The following is a 21873-nucleotide window of genomic DNA, read 5'->3' as shown; positions in this document are numbered from 1 at the left end:
CTAGGGGAAGTTGGAGGATATCTATGTGATTCATTGAAGATTGGGGTCCAAGAGGAAGAGGAGACCACAGTGTGAATTTTGCTACAGAGCTGAGGATGAGTCTGGGAGATTGGATTTGGAGGAGAGAATGGATGGCTGAATATCTGTGGTTAGCTTACTTACTCCCCTGGGTGGAATGGACTGCCAGTATCTTCCATGAAACTTCAGTAAACTTTCTTCGTAATTATAACAATATTATAAAGACACTCATGTATGTTAATATATTATATATGTGTGCACATATGTAATTTCATTTTTATATGTAAATTTTAAAAATATGACACCTTAGAAGATCGTATTAAGATTTAGAATTTTCTCAGGAGCTTTATCCCTTTCCCCTTCTCCGAAGGACCCTGTATGTCTCTCTTAGGGTCCTCCTTGTTTCCTAGCTTCACTGAAGGTATGGATTGTAGGCTGGTAGTCGTTTGCTCTATGTCTAATATCCACATATGAGTGAGTACATACTCTAAATGTTTTTCTGTGATTGAGTTACCTCACTCAGGATTGTTTCTTCCAGTTCCATCCATTTGCCTGTGAATTTCAAGATTTCATTTATTTTTTTTTTGGCTAATACTCCTGTGTAAATGTACCACATTTTCTCCATCCATTCTTTGGTTAAGGATCATCTATGTTCTGGCTATTGCAAACAACATGCCATGAACATAATTGAACAAATGTCCTTGTTGTATGAATGTGCAACCTTTGGGTATATGCCAAAGAGTGGAATTGCTGGATCTTGAGGTAGATTGATTCCCATTTTTCTGAGAAACTGTCATACTGATTTCCAAAGTGACTGCGCAAGTTTGCACTCCCACAAGCAATGGAGAAATGTTTCCCTTTCTCCACATCTTCTCCAGCATAGACTGTCATTGGTGTTTTTAATTTTAGCCATTCTGACTGGTATACGATAGTATCTCAGAGTTGTTTTGATTTGCATTTCCCTGATGACCCTGATGACTAAAGATGGGGGGAGGGGGAAGGGAGGTAGGAAAAGAGAAGTGGAGAAGAGGGGGAGGAGAACATGATGGATCAGCAAGAAAAGAGATACCTTAATAGAGGGATCCATTATAGGTTTAAAGAGAAATCTGGCAAGAGGGAAATGTCCAGAGATCCACAAGGATGACCCTAACTAAGAATCTAAACAATAGTGGAGAGGCTACCTTAAATGTTCTTCTACCATAATGAGATTGATGACTACCTTAAATATATTCTAGAGCCTTCATCCAGTAACTGATGAAAGCAGAAGCAGACACTCACAACTGAGCATTGAGTCGAATTCCTGGAATCCAGTTATAGGGAGGGAGGAGGGATGAGCAAAAGGGTCAAGACCAAGAAACCCACAGAAACAGCAGACCTGACCAAGTGAGAGCACAAGGGCCCCAGTCATAAAGTTTGAGAACCAGAATTGGACCAAACCAAGCCTTCTGAATGTGGGTGCCAGTTAGGAGGCCTGGGCAGTCTATAGACCTCTGACAGTGAAACCAGTGTTTATCTTTAGTGACCAGATGGACATTGGGAGCCCATTCCCTATGGAGGGATACTCTCTCCACCCAGATACAGGAAGGAGGGCTTAGGCCCTCCCCCTAATGATGTGACAGACTTTGATGATCCTCCATGGAAGACCTCACCCTCCTTGGGGATTGGATGGGGTGGGGGGCATGGGAGGATGGGAAGGAGAGGAAACTAGGATTGATATGTAAAATAAATTTTTAAAAAGATTTAGATGTTTCTACCACCTAAAAGAAGCAAGTCTCTTATTGAAGGCAAATTTGTTTCTGTTAAGGCCACATGACCTCCAGCCCTGGTATGGTCAGACATTGAATTTTTTATCAATATAATTGAATTTTATGGTAGTTTTGGTTTTATGGTCATTTCTATTCTCCAATCATAATTGTTAAAAAAACAACCTTATACAGAGACATTACTGTTTTATAAAATGTGCATTAATAATGATGGCTTGCTTCATATTGGTTGGCTGTATGTTTGTTATAAAACTCAGTACATAATATTAGTTATTGCATGATCTTAAGTTCACTCTATAACATCTTCTTACATGTTGCTCTTAAATTCCATTCCATCAAATGAAGAAGACGGAGTTAATTGGTCAGTTAAGATAATTCGGCAGTATCAGCTTTGGAAGAAGAGACCTCAGTAATAAATAAAGTGTGTCTCAACCGATTACAATCAAGACAATGACATGTTTCCTTGGGTTTATAGCGGGATTCTGAGAACTGTCTTCAGAAAGAAGGAGATATGAAATGTAGAGTTCCTTTAGACACCATCATCAGCTCCACAATCAGCAAACTGAATTTCTTCGTCAGCTCCAGGACCAAATGTGTTGGTTTCATTGCTTTGGGTACAATGGGACGCACAGTATGCCTTCATAGTTTCAGCTTCAGCTGCATTGTATTTCCAAAGTGCATAGGCCTTGTTATCTTGCTACTCTCACAGCCTGCCAATAGGATGTCTGAAGTATTTGTCCAAGCATTCCTTTCTCACTTTCCCTCTGCTGTGGCATAAGCATTTACACCCCGAACACATCGTGTCTGACCATCGGTTTCCTGACATTTGGATGGCCTGAGTGCTCGTATGCTGGGACACATCTTGAACATTAGCGCTCACTTTTCAGATTCATTTGCAGTCTCACCTCCAGATTTGTTTATCTCTTTTTCATTTATCCTTGCACACGGTGGCGAAGAGCGGGTGGTGGCACATGGGAGTGTCCTACTGGCTGTGGGACAGCAGCAGATAAGAAGGTGGATGCTAAACAAAGTGTAAATGAAGGTGGGAGGTCATTGCACTGGAGATGCTGGGCACCCCGGCTCCCAAGAGCCCCAGCAAGTGCTCAGCCGCGATAGATCATCTCACATTTTTATATCCTCTGAACAAATTCTTTCATCTTATATTTTACACTTTTCTGTGTTTTATATTTTTATAGTCCAAAATTTTTTTTACCAAGTTAAAATTCTTGATTCTATCATATTTGTATGTACATTTATTTTCTTACAAGGCTGGTACCTTTTATAAATTTTGAACAATGTATATTCTGTGATATGGCTGACCTAATTTTATGATTTCTATGTAAAAGTTCATATATAAGTCCTACTAAACTATTACTAAATTTTTTGTGAACTTACCTAAAATTATGCATTTTCCTCTAAATTTGAAAATTCTATAAAATGGCATCAAATATTTTCTCATTTTTACTTGAGCCTTTCAATATCTGAGGACATACATACTTTCTCATTATATCATGATAATATGATGCTATTTTCTCCCTTAGACATGCAAATGGTTTTACTATAAACTTCATTTTGAGTTTTGTATTTATTTTTTTAAGTATCTTAAGGTTGGTATGTCATTATAAAATCATAAAATGATTTTTCTAAAACTTTAAATCTTTTGAGAAATTTTTCCTATTACTCTGAATTTTCTAATATTAAATCATCAGTGATATATATATATTTCCCCAAGGTACCACTGTGGCCTACACACCCAAGACACATAAATGCTGCCCTGGACTCTTGGCACAAGGTGGGGATGTGCCTCTACAACAAATGTGTGGTGGAGGGGTGGGAAAGATGGAAAGATGGAGCAGCACATGCGCTCAGGAGAGGGGACTGGAGATGTAATAGCTGTAACAGGTGAGGGGGTTGAGGTCTACATACTGTCATTGCCCAGTAGGGCCAATGGGATTGTGTAAAACAGCCTGTAGCTTATGCAGATACACACTCACCCCCAAGCCTGCTGCCCAGCTTCAGGATTGCCCTGGCTCTGGGCAATGATGGAGGCCAGAGATAAAAGTAAGGTTCACTTTCTGGATTGGACCTTCTCAAAGGACAACCGTGGTTGCTACCAGAGGCCATGTTGGTGACAGTGGTCCATGCTGCTGCCCCCAGGCTATGATAATGCCTAGGATCCTTGAGGAGAAATGTGGTCTGTGCTGCTGCCTAATGCCTTAGTGATGTCCTTGGGATCTTCTGTCTCAGGAAGTCATGCTGATGTGAGTGGCATGTGTAACCAACTGAGACTGTGTTGAGGCTTGTGGTGCATGCAGACATTGAGGGCTATGACTGGGTCAATGGGCCTGATATGGCCAAGAGACATGTTGATATCTGTGGCCTGTGGCACCACTAAAGGCCATGACACCCATGATCAAGGCTACTGCCCAAAGCCACATTAACATACATAACCGTGGGAAAGCTGGATCTTCCCCTCAAGGGACAGCTACCCCCCTTGGTGCATTGATTTTGGTACTTTTATAATTTATATGCTTCAGCAAAACAGAACAGAACAAAGACATGTGTAACAACTTGACACACCACCAGAAAATATCCAAAAAATAGATATGAAACTCAAAATGAACTTCACAGCAAAACCATTGGCATGTGATGAAAGCACCAAGATATGAAGAGAAAGTGTGTATGTCTGCAGACATTAAAAGGTTCAAATTATTATGAGAAAATATTTTATATCATTTCATAGAAATAATTTTTCAAATTTAGAGGAAAATGCATAATTTAGTTTAGACATAAAATTTTGAAATAAGGCACAAAAATTTGAACTAATTAAACAAGTGTAAGTGATACTTGACCATCAAAAATGTATTAGATAAGCTGTGGGAAAATTGTTTTTAAACAATATGCATTTAATTTGGTTATAATGCATTTAATAATAGTTTTAAATTATGTAATACCTAGCTATGACACTATTGTTTTATAGAAGAAACAATGAAAATCTAGGATATATGAATCACTACAAGTAAAAAATAAAATTTAATATCCAAAACTTTGCGATACCTTTAATAGGGCTATTTCATAAATTGCTGATTATATTGCTTTTAGTTGACTCCACAGTTTTGAGGGAAAATGAAAGTCAATGCCAAGGTATTTTTCTCAGCAATGTCTTCCTCAAAGCAGTTTTTACCTCAGTATTCCTTAAGCTATAAATCAAAGGATTCAGCATTGGGATGATAAGGGTGTAGAACACAGCTACAATCTTGCTTTTCTCTGGTGAGGAGATGGACCCAGGCTGGGCATACATGAAGAACACAGTTCCATAGAATAAACTCACCACTGTGATATGAGAGCTACAAGTGGAGAAGGTCTTACTCCTGCCATGGGTGGAGGGGATCTTCAGGACAGTGGAAAGGATATACCCATAGGAAATCAGAATCACTGTTGTGGTGGAGATAATGATGAGAGCAGAGAGAATAAACAGCACAATCTCATTCACAAAGGTGTCAACACATGAGATCTTAATCAGAGCTGGGACATCACAGAAAAAGTGGTCCAGCCTGTTTTCTCCACAGAAACGCAAGCTGAAGGTGAATCCTGTTTGTATCATGGAGTTTATACATCCACAGACGTAGGAGCCAGCCACCAAACGAATGCAAGCTGGCTGAGACATGCGTATAGTGTACAGGAAAGGTGAGCAAATGGCTGAGAAGCGGTCATACGCCATCACGGCCAGAAGGAATCCTTCTGTCCCAACAAAAAGGGCAAAGAAAAAGAACTGGGTTGCACATTCATTGTATGAAATTTTCTTTTCCTTGGAGAAAAAAGTAGCTAGAGTTTTGGGTGCAATGACTGTGGAATAGCAGAGATCTAAATAGGATAAATTTTGGAGAAAGAAATACATAGGTGTATGAAGTCTGGAGTCTATTTTAATGACAATTAACATGCTGATGTTTCCCAGTACAATGATCAGATAGATAAGCAAGAACATTAAGAACAAAGGAACCCTTGCTTTTGGAGATACCCAGAATCCCAGCAGAATAAACTCTGTCAGTTCCGTGTCATTCCTGCTCTGCTCCAGTTTCATGACTGAGACCTATCTGAGAAAATAGATCACAGGGCACTGTGGTCAACTTGTGGTTCCTTTTGGGAGGAAATGCTGACATAAATTGATGTGTTTTCAATAACTCATCTGACAAAATAGTTTTCTATTTGGATTAGTCAATGTAGTGTCAAAAATGAATCCATTCATTAGCTCTAATATAATAAGCCCTGACATAGAGTGAGAAATGTGAATATGTAGAAGTAGGCACATTTTCGATCAGATGCTACCCAACCATGTTATAACACTTAGTTTTCAACCTAAATAACTCTAAGATGACATCCAAACTTTCAGTACATCAAAGTGCTCTCTTCTATAGAATAGGAGCTGTTAATAATACCTACTGTATGAGGTTGTTGTGAGGGTTACATGAATGAAGCAGTAGTACTTATTACTCAAACACATAAAAGATTAAATAGTAATCAAATACTTAATCACATATACATATAATCCTTTGAAGTTTAGAAAAGAGAAATCGATTTAATCTACTTCCCCACCAAAAGATGCAATTAATTTGGTTCTTTAACGCAATAATTTATGAAGAAAAAAGCTACAAATGTGAAAGCGGGCTAGGAGGGATATCTGGGATGTGTTCAAGGAAAGAGATGTAAGTGGAAAATGATGTAATTGCATTATAATCTAAAATAAATAAATAAATAAAAATGTCCGGTGTATATAAAGACATTAGGACTCAGGAGGTTGCAGTTTCACAAGGTGGAGTGAAGTACCAGCCTGGAAGTATGTCATGCAAGTGGAAAATCAGTCTTATGTTCCCTGTACTAGCCTTGCATAGTTAACCTCTGTTTTCTGCATCATTTATTGCTCATCGCTGAAGGCCAGTGGCTTCTTTTGGGGAAGCCAAGCCCCAGCACTTATTTTTTTTTACTATTTTAGGCATATAAATTATTTATTTTTGCAAAACTGTCATGGTTGACATTTATGGTTAACTTCCCTAACAAGATTATTTTTCTCTGTATATATTCACAAAACACAAAACAAATAAATAGTGTCAAGGTCTGTATCACAAGGCTCTGGTTTGCTTCTTTAGTAAATAGAAATTAAATAACAGAAGAGTACCTGAATAAAAAATAATGACAAAAATACATGAAAAGTTAATACTAAGTAGAATAGGTGTTATAATCCTGGGGACCTGTCATATTTAATTTCAGACTGACAAAAGCAGTTCTTTCTCTTTAAGGAACCCAGTTAACTTTTGAAGTTTTACATTTTTATTTCAAAATCCCAAAAATATTAAAAGTACAACAGAAACTGAGGAAGTGAAACTGACTTGGCTTCTGTCGCATTTTATGAAGGACAAAAGTATTTGTTCATAAAATCATGATATTTTGGTTCATATAAATTTGGGTTATAGTATCTGCTGTTTGTGTCACTGGCTGTGACACATATGGTTAAATTCCATATGTCTCTATTTTATTATCAGTAACTTGTGGATTAGAAAACTGACTCAATAAATTGTCATAAGGATCACCCAAAGTTACATATAAAAGTTAAGTAAAATATTTAGCCCTTAGAAAAATGAGAAGTACTGAATAAATAATTCATATTTGAGGGAATGAACTGAGAAACAGGAATTAACTGCTAAAATAAGATCTACAGGAAAAAAAACAAATTTATTTTTGAAATCCATATCTGGCTACCTGAAAAGCCTCGCTAACAAATTTTAAAAGCCTATTTTCAAAGTATAATAGTTAACAAAAATATTTTATCTTTGATATAGATTCTTCAAGTATCAAACCACATGCACCATCCAGGCCTATTTGTTTGCATGTATCACATGCCTCACCTCATTAGCCTCAGAAGAAATTCCTACCCTGGGTCTTCAGTTCAAACTTCAAGAATATCTTCTTTATATTAGCAAATGTAAAACTGAGAGTAACTCTTACAAGTGAAGTCCTTTGATCCTGATCCAGCAGCATAATACTCGCAAACAAGGAAAGCAAATCAGAAATTTTATATATATTTTAAGTATATATATTCTACTTAAAATAAGTCCCAGAGGACAATTAGGTCAGCATTTACATTACTTTCTGACTTACTGGAGTCACCTGGGAAGTTGTTTTGCTTTTCTTTTTAATACTGATTCCTGGGTAGCACCTAAGTATTAATTAATCTGAAATTGTGAAAAATCTATATGGGAGCTGAGTTTAGGATAGGATTTGTTCATATTCTGATTCCTACTGACTCTTATAATTTCAGTTTCTACAAAAGAGTTCACAGATAAGTAAAGTAGGCTACAGTGCTTCAAGTAGAATAGATATTTCCTTATGCAAAATTAGTCATTGATTATAAAGAATATTTGAAGGATATTGTGTTATGTCATAAATGCTGCTTCTAGGAGTTCCTGCCTTTACTCAACAAAAACGTAATAAATCTTACTCATTGCTCTTATTTCTGATGTCAGTGCACACTGAAAAGTAGATCACACATACCTAATATTGCTCACTAGATTAACATTTATTTAATAAATACTGATACTTGTTATAAAAATAGAACTAATCCCATTAAAATGTATTCCTTGAGTGTTTTATGATTTTTTTGGTCATTTCTACTTAATTCATGTAGATTTTTCTTGGCTTTGAAAAGTTATTAAAAATAACATGAAAACAGTAAACCTTTGTAGTATACAGTGTTGGATCTTTATCTGTAATATTTGAAGTAGCTTTCGAGTTATGAAATTCAAATAATTCAATATAACATGTTGTGTGTTTTAATTACAACTAATTTTCTTATATTAATTTATAAAAATAAGTGCTGACCTAAAATAATTAGTAATAAAAATGAGAAGTTATTTATCTACTAAGTCAGGAATAATTGAACAATGAAACAACCGTGATTTTTCTTAAAATTTGCAAAATAGCCTTTAGTATTCACTACATAACCAATCAATATGATAATACATGGTATATAACTTCACATTGTATTGTGTTAGCATTTACTTTTAAAGTCATTACATATTCTGACAACAGATTTGTAAAAATATAAAAACTGGATGGGATGAGATCGGGTGCGTTCAGGGTGGTATGGCCGCAGACAAAAGCTGGATCGGAAGATTGCTTTGTGAGTAAAGCACTTGCCACTTAATTTGAGGGCCCGAATTTGGATTCCCAGAAGTCACATAAAGCTGTGTGCAATAGAATGTGCTCGTGATTTCAAAAGTCCTGTAGAAAGATGACTGCGGAGACAGAAGACTTTAAGGGAGCTGTCAGGATACCTAGCCTGTTGTCTGAAGTGGTAACAATAAATTCTTTCTCAAACAAGATGGAAGGTGAAGGAAGACCGGGACCCAGAAAATGGAGTTAATAAGGGTTTATTTAATGAGGTACTTGGGGTCTTAGTGGGTGATCAAGTATGTTTAACAAAACTTTTATAACTCCTAGGCTGATTTTTTCAGAGTATTTTATCGTAACCATCACAAAAGAAATTAAGGCATAAATGTTATTTAGACTCTGTGTGTGTGAATATTGTCTAAAATCAGCTTTACTTTCAATAAGAAATTTTAAATGTTTATTATCTGTATAAAATAATTTTTGTAGAACAGGTATCTCTCAGAAATCCTGGAACAAGGATTTTTTTCTGACTCAGTTTCCAAAATCAATATTTGGAAGCAGCATACCCAAACCATTGTAACAGAAAATTCAAAATTAACATTTTAATTAGTTAACATTTTAGTTAGATATGAATGAGATAAAAATTTGAATAATCAATTTTTATTTTTCTTTCTCACAGATTTTATACTACTAATTAAATTACTGCATTTTACAGAAACTCTTTTCCAAGGGGGGGAAAGAATTAACAGCTCCTATATATTAATGTAGGTTAAAAACAAAAATTATCCTAAAGCAATCACAGAGGGGGGTAAATTAGGTTTGTGTCTTAACTTTTTGAGAAAAAATTCATTTGAACCCATATTTTCAGGTTACAATACATCATTTTTGGTAAACCAGAGACAGCTATTTGAAACAGTTGGCTGTATTTCATTTATAGTCAAAAATAGGAGATCAATGAATCTTTATCCTTAGACCTCTCTCCTTTTAAGTCAATCCAGGGCCCAGCCCATGAAATGGTGTCACCCCATTTTAGCATGGGTCCACCCACTTAAATTAACCCAGTTGAGAAAATCACACACAGACATGTCCGCAAGCCAATGGAGTCCCACCTTGTACAGACTCCATCCTAGGGGACTGTAGATCCTATCAAGTGGACAATTAAAAATAAACATGAAAGGATAACAGGAATAATTCTAATGTATGAAAAAAATTTTACAAAAACATTATATTGTTTCATAGCAAAATTGGTTAAAATGTTCAATGAAATAGAAACAGAACATTTCTAAGAATAATGACCAAAAGATCAAATATGTTATGTACCAGAGCAGGCTACATATCCATAACAGTATTCAACAAAGATTGTCTCTAGTATCTGTACGTGGTATGATCTCACTCATAAGTGGATATTAGACGTAGAGCAAAGGATAACTAGTCTACACTCCACAACCTCAGAGAAGCTAGGAAACAAGGAGGACCTAAGAGAAACATCATACTTGGGCCCCCTGAGAAGGGAAAATGGACAAGATCTCCTGAGTAATCTGGGAGCATGGGGGTAGGGAGTAGGAGAGAGAGGAGGGGAGAAGGGGAGTGGGAGGAGAATATGAGGGATCAGGAAGATTGAGTTTCGGGAAGGATAGAGAAAGAGAGAAAGGAAATAAATACCTTGATAGAGGGGACCATTATGGTCTTAACAAGAAACCTGGCACTAGGGAAATTCCCAGGAGTTCACAGGATGACCTCAACCAAGAATCTAAGCAATGGTGGAGAGGCTACCTTAAATGCCCTTCCAAATGAGACTGCTGGCTAGCTTATATGCCATCATAGAGCCTTCATCCAGTAGCTGATGGAACCAAAAGCAGAGATTCAAAGCTAGTACTGAGCCAAACTCCTGGAATCTAGTTGTAGAGGGAGGAGTAATGAGCAAAGGTGTCAAGACCATGTTAGGGAAAAACACAGAAACATATGACCAGACCCAAGTGGGAGCTCACGAACTCCAGACTGAAGACTAGGGAACCTGCACAAGACTGAACCAGGCTCCCTGAACATGGGTGTCAGCTGGGGGACTTGAGCAGTCTATCGGGCCACTGGTAGTGGAGCTAGTGTTTATTCCTAGTGCATGAACTGACTTTTTGGAGCCCATTCCCTATAATGGGATACTGTCTCAGCCTAAATCCAGTGGGCAGAGCCTCGGTCCTGGCTCCAGTAATGCGACAGACTTTGATGATTCTCCACGGGAGTCCTCATCCTCTCTGAGGACTGGATGGGGGGTGGGATGGGGAGATGGTGGGAGAGTGAGTGGGAGGAAGGGAAGAGGAGAGACCTGGGATTTATTTGTAAATAAGGTTGGTTTTAATTTAAATTTTAAAAATTAATTTAAAAGAAGAAAATAGCTGTGTCCTTGTTGTTGTGCCATATGACTTCTTCACAGATTTTTGTCCTGTCTTACAGTATCTGTGACACAAACTTTGAACCAAAGTTTTTTGAACCATTAATAATCAATACTGTACCACTGATCTCTCTTGCCTGATGTGTTGGCAGCATAGCATGCAGGGTCCATAGCTAATCAGGATTGTGAGTGAAAATTAATCCCCAACAATGAACAAAGTACACTCTGTAACTAAGAAAGTCAGGTAGCAGATACCACTCTCCTCCACCAACCGTTTGATTTCTGCATGTCCTGCAACCAAAGTTTGCAGTATCTTCAACAATATTGACCTACTCAATAGTTCTGTCATGGGATCAACAGCAGTGTCAATAGCCTTAGGGTTTGGGAGGCCTCACTTATCACAATTCATAGGGAGGTAGCTCATCTTAGCACTGAGATTTTCATCTAACATTATGGCTTCTCAGAGTACTTTTTCCCACACATGTATGGTGCTTCTGTTGAAACTCTTCAACTAATTTTGTCCTACCAGAAGCTTCCAAATCCATATGACACTCAAAGGATAATATATAATGGAAATAAAATTTTAAAGAAAATAAATAGGATCCTCAAAAAATTTTCCATCTTCCATTGCAAGCAAGTTCAAGTTCGTTTTGGTATTCAATAGGTAATAAAATAATAAGATAAAACATTAGCATGGTTTGATACAGCATTAAAAATCCTATGACTAGAATGAAACATTACTCAAAAGATCAATGTTGGGGCTCATCAGCATACATGGAGTATATTACCACATCAAGCACTCTCTAATCCACAGTCATTTTCTATGTGGTATTTGGTTATTGTTGTAGGATCACTGCATATCTCTTTATTCCTAGTGGTCTGGAGTGGGCCAGCTTGCTCTACTCAGGCAAACTAAAGCCCAGAGAGGAACAATTTTACCTATGCATTGGCCACACATACTTGCTGAATGTGCTCCAGGTTAGGTGGACATTCTCAGCTGCCATTATTATTATTTTTATTGGGAGATACATAAACAGTGTACTTTGTGGGGGGCGATAATCGTTTGATTTTTGTAGGATAAACTGTTATGCCCTGTGTTTCTTCTATGAACAGTTGCTAGGCTTTATCCAGAAGATAAAAGACACATCACTTGTCTCTCCGTCAGTATACTCCTTATGACACCTTGATTAATAAAATCTTTCCACAGTTACCTTAAAGAGAACTAGATGAGCACTGTTATCTGTTTTGCCCCAGCTTTTCCTCCACCACCTATTTTATGAAGCCAATTTAAATGAGGAACTAATTAATCCAGATCTTTAGAACCTCTTCTACTTCATAAAGATCGTGTCCACCAGGTGTTGGTGGTACACTCCTTTAATCCCAGCACTGGGGAGGCAGAGGCAGGCAGATCTCTGTGAGTTTGAGGCCAGTCTGGTCTACAGAGAAAGTTCCAGGACAGCCTCCAAAACAATACAGAGAAAACCTGTCTCAAAACAAAACAAACAAACAAAATAAAAGATTATGTCCAATTAGGAAACTCAGCAAATCTAACACTCAATACCAGTCCCAAGGTCTCTTCCATATCAACTCCTTTATTAAAACTCCTCAGTGAACTAAGCATCAAATGCTACAGTATGCATACTGAGTTACTTCTGGATGCTGGTTCTTCTTCTATTGTCCTCCAATTTCTTATATCCACGGCCTCAGAGAGAAATAACCAAATTCTTCTTGACTACTATAGCCAGTCTGTCAGGGATAGAGTTCCCTTTCACTGCTTCAGGTTATGGAGCCTGTCTCAAGGAAGGAAGGGTAGAAATATCCCTTTGTTTCTCTGCTTCCACAGCACTCCAAGGCCCTTTCAATCCTATGGCCCCCAACCTCAGAATACAGACTTTAAAAGGCCCTTTCATTCTTTGCTTGCTTCTTCAATAATCAAAGCAGTTTAGATGCAGAGTATTCCATAATTACCATAATTTTCTATCATTATTAGACCTAAATGGTATACTCTATAATTTCATCTTTTTCTCCTCACTGTCTAGTACCTCCTATGCGTTCCAAGTCTTTGGATCCCAAGAAGGAATGTTTAACACATTTCTAATTTGTACAATCTTGCCCTTGCATTGTGATAGCTATAATAAATGGCAAACCAATATTCCATTGTCATCCTTCTTTCTTCCCACATTTCCTGAAAAATTTCAGGCTAATGATCAAGCATCCTCATGCATTTTCCCTACTGTAATTCATCTCTTACATAGCAAAGTTTTTCAGGACAGGTATGTGTGCCTCGGGTCAATGTCTATGGTAAATGCTATGATACAATTGCCAGAGTTTGTTTAAATTCCCGTCCCTTACGTACTTTCATTAACTACAACAGACTCTGTAGTCCACACCCATTTGGTGCTATCCTTGTACTTATGAAGTGGTCCCCATACACCAGTGATGCATGCCACCCTGTTCTTCATAAAGAAAGACTGTATAGGACTTTCCCTGAAAATAGAATCCACTCTTAGATGAATCATTCTTTGTTGCATGATATCACGTATCACAAAGTTTATCCAGTTGTCACAACGGCAAGGGAGCACACCATTTCATAGCATATGGGGAATTATAGACATATACAGACTGCTCCAATGAATGAACATTTCGCCCTCAGACTAATCAGTCTCAATCACAAGTCTTGTCATCAATTTCAAGAGCCAAAGAACCAGTCCTCCAAATTCATCCTTGGGTCTATTTGTTGGTCCCTCTTTGGGTACCAGTTGTGTTAGGTAACTTTTCTGTGAAGACATGAATAAATGTTTACGTATCCCAATGATTCCACCAAAGTCTAGCTTGTTAGATTGATGAATTAATTTGAGGGTATTTATAGGAGGATAGGTGCTACAAAGGTAGCTAAATCACCCCCAAATCTAACCTACTCTTACTGACAACTCATGAAAGTTACATCTATGCAGCTTTCAGCTTAATGTGTGGCCAGCTCCACTAAAGAGTCTTATCTCCACAGAAGTTGTCTACTGTTTTATATCCTTGGAATTCTTACAAGGCCTATTAAGTTTCATGAACTTTCTGAGTCATTAAGTTTCATTTAGCTTATAGAGTCCTATGGGCTCCTCTCCTTCCCATAAGAACATGTTTAAATTAATAGAAAATAGTTATACAGTATTTTATCTAATGTAATACTTTATATTAAGAGGGGGAATGGGTGAATACAGTTTAATAGAATACTATTGCCACATATTTGTGTAAAGAACTTCACATATACTTTTTTAACTCCAAGTATGATAGTTCTCAGAATATAAATGTGGCTACTTTGGCCACAAAAAGCTTTCATCCAAAATGTATGCTATAATGATTATTTCATTTAGCCACTATCACAATGCCTTTGAACTTATAATAAAAAGTGTACTGTACATACATGGCATAATTTTTAACAACTACATAAGGGTAAATTTTCATATTTACCAACCAAATGAAATTATAAAGTGAGAAGTTATATTATTTTACATATTCATTACAAAGTAAAGTTCTATGCATCTATACTAGAATTATTACTCTATAAAACTTATAAAATTACATGTTTGTCATATATAACGTAGAAAAGAAATTTTGTTCACTAAATAAAGGTTTCATAAATATCACTGAGAACATTTTCCACCTAATATTTTTTTCACAGCATCTTTTACATCTCTGTTTCTTAGACTATATATTAGAGGGTTCAGCATGGGTATTATAAGTGTGTAGAACACAGCTACAATCTTGCTTTTCTCTGGTGAGGAGATGGACCCAGGCTGGGCATACATGAAGAACACAGTTCCATAGAATAAACTCACCACTGCTATATGAGAGCCACAGGTAGAGAAAGTCTTATTTCTGCCATGAGTGGAGGGGATCTTCAGGACAGTGGAAAGGATATACCCATAGGAAATCAGAATCACTGTTGTGGTGGAGATGATGATGAGAGCAGACAGAATAAACAGCACAATCTCATTCACAAAGGTGTCAACACATGAGATCTTAATCAGAGCTGGGACATCACAGAAAAAGTGGTCCAGCCTATTTTCTCCACAGAAACTTAAGCTGAAGGTGAAACCTGTTTGTACTATGGAGTTGATGCATCCACAAATGTAGGAACCAGTTACCAACTGAACACATACCTTTTGGGACATGTGCACAGGGTAAAGGAGAGGGGAACAAATGGCTGAGAATCGATCAAATGCCATGACAGCAAGAAGGAAGCCTTCAGTTGTAACAAACAAAGCAAAGAAGAAGAATTGGGCAGCACAACCAGTGTAGGAAATTTTCTTCTCACTTGTCAAGAAGTTGGCTAAGGCTTTGGGGGCAATGACTGTGGAATAGCAGAGATCTAAATAAGACAAGTTTCTAAGGAAGAAATACATAGGTGTTTGGAGTCTGGAGTCCATCTTAATGACAATTATCATGCTAATATTCCCTACCACGGTGACCATGTAGATGATCAAGAGCACTAAGAATAAGAAGACTTGAAATTTTGCAGGGGCTCTAAATCCCAACAGGATGAATTCTGTTACCTCTGAGTAATTCCTCTTCTGCTCAATTTTCATAGCTAATCGGAAGATAAAACTGGAAAATGGCAAAAATACAAAAAAGTGAGGGGTCAGAATTTTAGTAAAAACAACTGCTGAGCCAGCATGGAAGGAAACTTATCTTGGTCATTTTATTTTATAAAACACCACGAGCATAAACAATCAATCTGTTGTTATTGTTGAAGTCTTTCCATTGAATATCTTAATCCAGTGAGGAATTTTCATTGTACTCATTTGTAATAAATGCAAATTGAACCTCTGAGTTCTATGTGGGAAAACAGAAATTCCAGAAAGATGCCTAGAATCAAGAGAAGTTTCATTCTGGATTTTCTCCCTTAATTTTATCACCTGTTTACTGTCATTGAATTTGTGACTATAAATGCTTGGTATTTATTGGATACATTATAATCTTTCTAAAGTATATGACATATGGAGGATATTAGTGTAAAGATATTTGAATGAATTTTGAGCATATATTAAAATTTTATTTGATTTGAATGACTAGTTTTATTTACTAAAAAGTAGCATATATCATTACACACTCACATATATAATATATATATACAATTTTATACATGAGAGGGAATCTTTCCAGTTTAGGAAATTTTATCCTTACACAATAACCTCATGTCATTATTTCCTGTGTTGTTTGTCCATAAGATGATATAAATGCTTGGAGGCATAACTTAACTGCCAAAGTCAGTCATCATTTTGCTTATATTTCCTAAAAGCAATAACGCTAAACTCTCATTTTGCCCCCCATTTCTCCCTCCCTCCTTCCTTCTGTTTCCTATTTCCTTCATTCATTAGTTCACTCTTTCCTATTTTATACCTTCTTTCTTTTCTCAAACTTCCCTTCCTCCTTTCAATCTTTTTCAATATGTAAACGCAAGTAGAAATTTCTTAACTCTTTAAAAAAAGAATCCTCCTTTTGAAAGAACCCTAGTTATATGTGCAATGGTAAATACATTTGTAAAACTACAAGACAATTTAAATATAGCTGCCATTTAAACAAAAAAATTAAGAATTTACGCAAGCAGCTGGGCGTTGGTGGCGCATGCCTTTAATCCCAGAGGCAGGTGGATCTTTCTGTGAGTTCGAGACCAGCCTGGTCTACAGAGCAAGTTCCAGGACAGCCTCCAAAACAATACAGAGAAACCCTGTCTCGAAAAACCAATAAAAAAAAAAGAATTTAAGCAAGCTCCAGTAATCTTTATTTAAACATACACTGTTATGACTGTGATATAGTAACTAAAATACAGCATACACATAGAGAATGGAAGAAAAGTTTATTCCAACTTTATGATTTAGATAACTAAAATATTAAGAATAGATTTAAGTGACTTAGGATCACTAGAGTGAGAAACATGCTGGTCTACTACTCAATAATCTGTCACAGAGTAAAAAAAAGATGCTTATAAATAGTAGTTCAATCACATACTATGAGGTTGACTTTTAAATTGTATAATCATGTACATTAACTTTATAGTATGTATATTATACCCCAAAATGTCTCATAATTGCTCTTGTTCGCACTAGAATAACACTATGACTTTTCATATGTTAATACATTTTGAACCTTTGAAAGTATGTTAGAGTACAATTAGTATATATGTTATAGTTGACCTCAAATACAAATGTTAACAGCTATATAACTGATTAGTATTCACAACTAGAGAAGTGATTTAAAAAATGACCTCTAGCAAGGGCTAGTAACTAAAAAAAACTGTTTTCTTTAAATCCTTAGTTTACATTAACAAGTTCCTGATTTTAGCAGAATTTTCAAAGAATGATTTAGAAATATAAGCTAAAAGAAGCCAGTGTATAGATAAAAAATTGAGGTATGAGAATTTTTCTTATTATCTTGGTAAACACTATAGATAAATTCAAGTATGCTTAAGAATACCCCAAAACATGGGTAAGAAGCAAACCTTTCATTAACCTGAAGTTTTTCCACAACATTGATTGTAATTCCTCAATGTTCAGTTCCTGATTCACATTTGCTGGCATTAGCAAACAGTGACAAAATTTTCAGATGATATCTTAAGGCCATGTTTAATGGACTTACATTTTTTTTTCTTGTGCTATTTCACTGATTCGAGTGGCAAGTAGACCTGGAAAGAATCCAGAAACAAATTTCCCAGTGGGGATGGAAACCAAAAAGCTGGGCAGGCAGAGCCTCCATAAAATATTCCATGGGGATCAGAAGTCTCTGTCATCATTCATATACTTTATGTCATGATGCAGAAAAAAAAGAAAGAAATGGAAAAGAACAGAACATGGCCTGTGGCTTGTTACTTCTCCATGCTGTTCACTTGACTTCCTTTGTGTCTGAATGGTGAATCTCCTGCCTTAGATTCTTTTCCAATGTACCTATCTCTGTCCCAGAAAGTTCAGTCTGACCCCTCCTGCAGAACTATTTGCTGTACAGCTCTTTATTAAGCCAATCAGAAGGTGCTTTAGGCAAATGAGGTAAAATAGAGACACATCTTTGCACAAAATTATCCCAACACTAAAGTTCTGCTTGGAACTTTTGGTTCACATTCTAAATCTAATTCTCAGACTTGCATAGTAGGTGGTGGAAATGATAAGACAGAAGGCAGGAGAAGAGGATCGACTCTCAAAGTATCTTAAGTAGGCTTCAGGATCTGGCTCCAGGCAGATCAGAGGCAGAAATAAGTATATCCTGGATCAAAGCTATGTGTGTTGGAGAGTTCCAGGGCAATGTAAGTGAGCCATGAGGAGCTGTCTTTGTCTTTTTTGAGTTGTTTAAACATAAACATAATCTTTATTCTTTTTTTCTCTAGAAATCCTTTGAGGTTGTTCTAATTGGGTCAATTATTATGGGATTGTTGAAATTTTTTAGAAAAGATATGTTGGATTTTTGCTTGCTTCTTTTGAGATTTGTGCCATTGGAGTTAGTTGACTAGGTAGAAATATGGACTTAGGTGTCCCGCGCTACCGTCTCGCCAGCAAGAACGACGCAGGACACTCGGATCCTTCTGCAGTAAAGCTTTAATACATCTTGAGAGATAGATGATCAGCTTCTGAGAGGGAGACCCCAAGCTAAGAAACCCAGCCCCTTATATAAGCCTAGGAGCTCCGAGTGAGATGTGTAGAGCCGGGATTGGTGGTTTGCTCATCACCCCAGATGACGGGTGAGACACAGCTTAAACGGTAAACTCCAACTGACAGCAGATGTCAGCGCCATCTTCTAATGGCGATAACAATAGTGAGGGCGGCTCCTCACACTTAGGGCTAATGGTTGGGGAGCACTTTCCTGATAGCTCCAAACCCTAAGGGAAATGAGCAAGCATTGTCACTGGAAAAGTTAGGCAGTCCCCTTAGGGGTCAGCAGCAGGAGATGGGACAGGCCAAGAAGTCTGATGTTGTTGGTTTGGGGCGTCCAGTGGCTTTACCATTTTGTAGTGGATGGGTGACAAGAGAGTGAAGGCTAAGTGGTTGCTTTTCTTTTGCTGCTCTCAAAGCTGATTTATTTTATTTTAACAATTATATGATGGTGGATGGATTTAGAGGCACTCTGATCCTTGCGTTTAAATGTCTGCTTTCCTCTTTTATGTTGATACATTTTCAGTCATTATTTATTTAAATAACTTTCTTGCTACTTTTTTGTGTTCTTAAACTTCAGAAATTCACACATGTTTTTGATAGTGCCATAAAAGTTTGGGATATATTTTTTAATTACTACATTGTTTTTAAATGGCTCTTTTGATAAAACCATTTCAAATATATATTTCAACTTTATTTAAAATCTTTGCTCTGATTAAAGCCTGCTGTTTTAATTCCTCTAGTGGTGTATACTTTTTATTCCTAAATTTCTTCTTTTGTTCCCTATTATAGTTCTACCTCTCTGTCCCCAGAAGTCCCACCTAATCTCTTCTTGCCTAGCTATTGGCCATTCAGATCTTTATTAAACCAATCAGAAGGCGCCTTGGCAAAGGCACATCTCCACACAGTGTAAGCAAGTATTCTGCAACATGGAATCATTTGCACCCCTAGTCTATACACACTGGCCTTGTAAAAGGAACAGACTTCCCGATTAGTCCAGCCAGTCCCTAAAAGTATTTGAAATGTTTTTAGGAGACTATGAAATCTCTTAACCTTTGTACAAAATATCACCAAGAGGCATGCCACATTATTTCTCTGTCATATGTTCACAGCACATAATAACCTGTGGTTGACAGTGCCCAAAATAATGGAAGTTCTGTAATTCTACAACACCAACTTCCCCAGATTTTCACTGATTTCAGAAACACTCAGGCAAAGTATGTACATTGCTCCTGACAAAAAACAAAATGACTCCATTCCTTCTGAAAGTTTTCTAAGCAACCAGGATTTTGTGATTCTCTAGCCTCGCCTTATCTCCAGATATAGGAAACTCAAGCTGTATGCTTTTCCCCAACTGTGCCTAGCTATGGTGGATGCAGAGAGACACCCTACCATTATTGCTCTGTATTCTCAACAGTTCCTTAACATCTAAACTATCGTGATTTCATTAGAGATTCAAATGAGTCAAGAAAAATAATTTATTTATTTTTCTGAAAATTCAGTGTGCTGGTTCTGGCATCCAGTCCAATATTTTCCTGAAAAGTAGAAAGCATAAATAAAGGTATTCTCCAGATACTTAGTTGAGTCACCTGTACCTGACTATATATTCCACATAGATAAAATTACCCATTTTGATGAACATACTGTTGACGTCATGGTTTCCTAGGGGTTTTGCAACATTTGGACTGTATTCTGGAATTCTCACATATGTATTTTGTTCTGCATTATTGTTAAAGTTGTGTTTATATAAAGGAACTAGGAATGGAAATTCTATTATCTTGATGTATTCACTTCCACAGCATGTTTTGCATTCCTTTTTTATTAAATTTTTATTTATTTTACATACCAGTTGCAGTTTCCACTCCTTCATCTCCTCCCATTCCCTCATCTCTGTCCACCTTCCATCCATTCCTCAGAAATGGCAAGGCCTCCCGTGGGAGTCAACAAAGCATGTCATATCAAGTTGGGGCAGGACCAAGCTCCTGGGATGTTTTGCATTTCAAATTGTACTTTTTAATACTATATAGAAAATAAATTGATCTTTGTATATTAACCATTTTCCAAGAAACTTAAACTAACTATTAGTTACAGGAAGTCTTGATGCTGCTACTGCTGAGACATTTGAATTTTCTCTGTATATCACCATTTTGTATGCAAACAAGAGCAGTTATTTATCTATCATCAATCATGTAATCACATGAGTTTTTTCAGTCTGCCATAACAAAATACAATTAACTTGGTATAGCTATCACAAAAATATTTTCTCATAGCCATGGAAGCTGGTGCCCAAGATGAAGCTACTCTCCAAGTGAGCTCATCTTAGATCTTTCTCTTGGTTTAAAAATGGCAGTTTTCTTGATGTCTCTGCATATGTTCAACTCTATGCACTTGAAACTCTAGAGATTCTCTTCCCACAAATATCCTGATATACTATGAACTGTGGCCAACTTTCTGTCCAACTTAATTTCATCTTTGAGGAAACTATCCAAATTATAGTCTTATTTTGAGTCATTGGAGATTTGGACATTGACTTAGTCACTGTTCTATTGCTGTGAAAAGGCACCATGACTAAGGCAAATCTTATAAAAGGTACATTTAGTTGGGGGTCTTTCCTACAGTTTTGGAAGGTGAGTTCATGATGGGAAACAGAAAAGCATGACCATGGTTCTGCAGCTAAGAGCTACGTCCTGATCCACAGGCAGCAGGTAGGAAGAGACTGAGACTGGTGTAGGATTTTGAAGCCTCAAAGCCCACTCCCAGTGACACAATTCCAGCAACAAGGCCACATCATTCCCCTATGACTGCACCTGCTAATCTGTCCCTAAACAGTTCAACCCCCTTGTGACTAAGCATTCAAAGATCTGAGCCTAAGGGGTCATTCTCACTCAAACCACCACAGGCTTCAACATAA

At 37.0% G+C, this 21873-nt stretch overlaps 2 protein-coding genes across 2 annotated transcripts; both read right to left on the bottom strand.

The window, feature by feature from the left end:
• Positions 1 to 4914: 4914 nt before the first annotated feature.
• On the bottom strand, positions 4915 to 5862 carry LOC101836129 (olfactory receptor 12-like). The gene has a single exon (XM_040754273.1). The coding sequence runs from the start codon at positions 5860 to 5862 to the stop codon at positions 4915 to 4917; it is 948 nt and encodes a 315-aa protein (XP_040610207.1).
• Positions 5863 to 14966: 9104 nt separating this feature from the next.
• On the bottom strand, positions 14967 to 15911 carry LOC101822597 (olfactory receptor 12-like). Its single transcript, XM_005079796.2, has one exon. It carries the CDS (start codon positions 15909 to 15911, stop codon positions 14967 to 14969), a length of 945 nt encoding a protein of 314 aa, XP_005079853.1.
• Between the last annotated feature and the right edge of the window lie 5962 nt (positions 15912 to 21873).

The sequence above is a fragment of the Mesocricetus auratus genome, unplaced genomic scaffold (assembly GCF_017639785.1).
Source record: "Mesocricetus auratus isolate SY011 unplaced genomic scaffold, BCM_Maur_2.0 Super-Scaffold_100011, whole genome shotgun sequence".
Lineage (NCBI taxonomy): Eukaryota > Metazoa > Chordata > Mammalia > Rodentia > Cricetidae > Mesocricetus > Mesocricetus auratus.
Note: the sequence above shows the minus strand (reverse complement) of the source record. Positions and strands in the feature narration are given on the sequence as shown.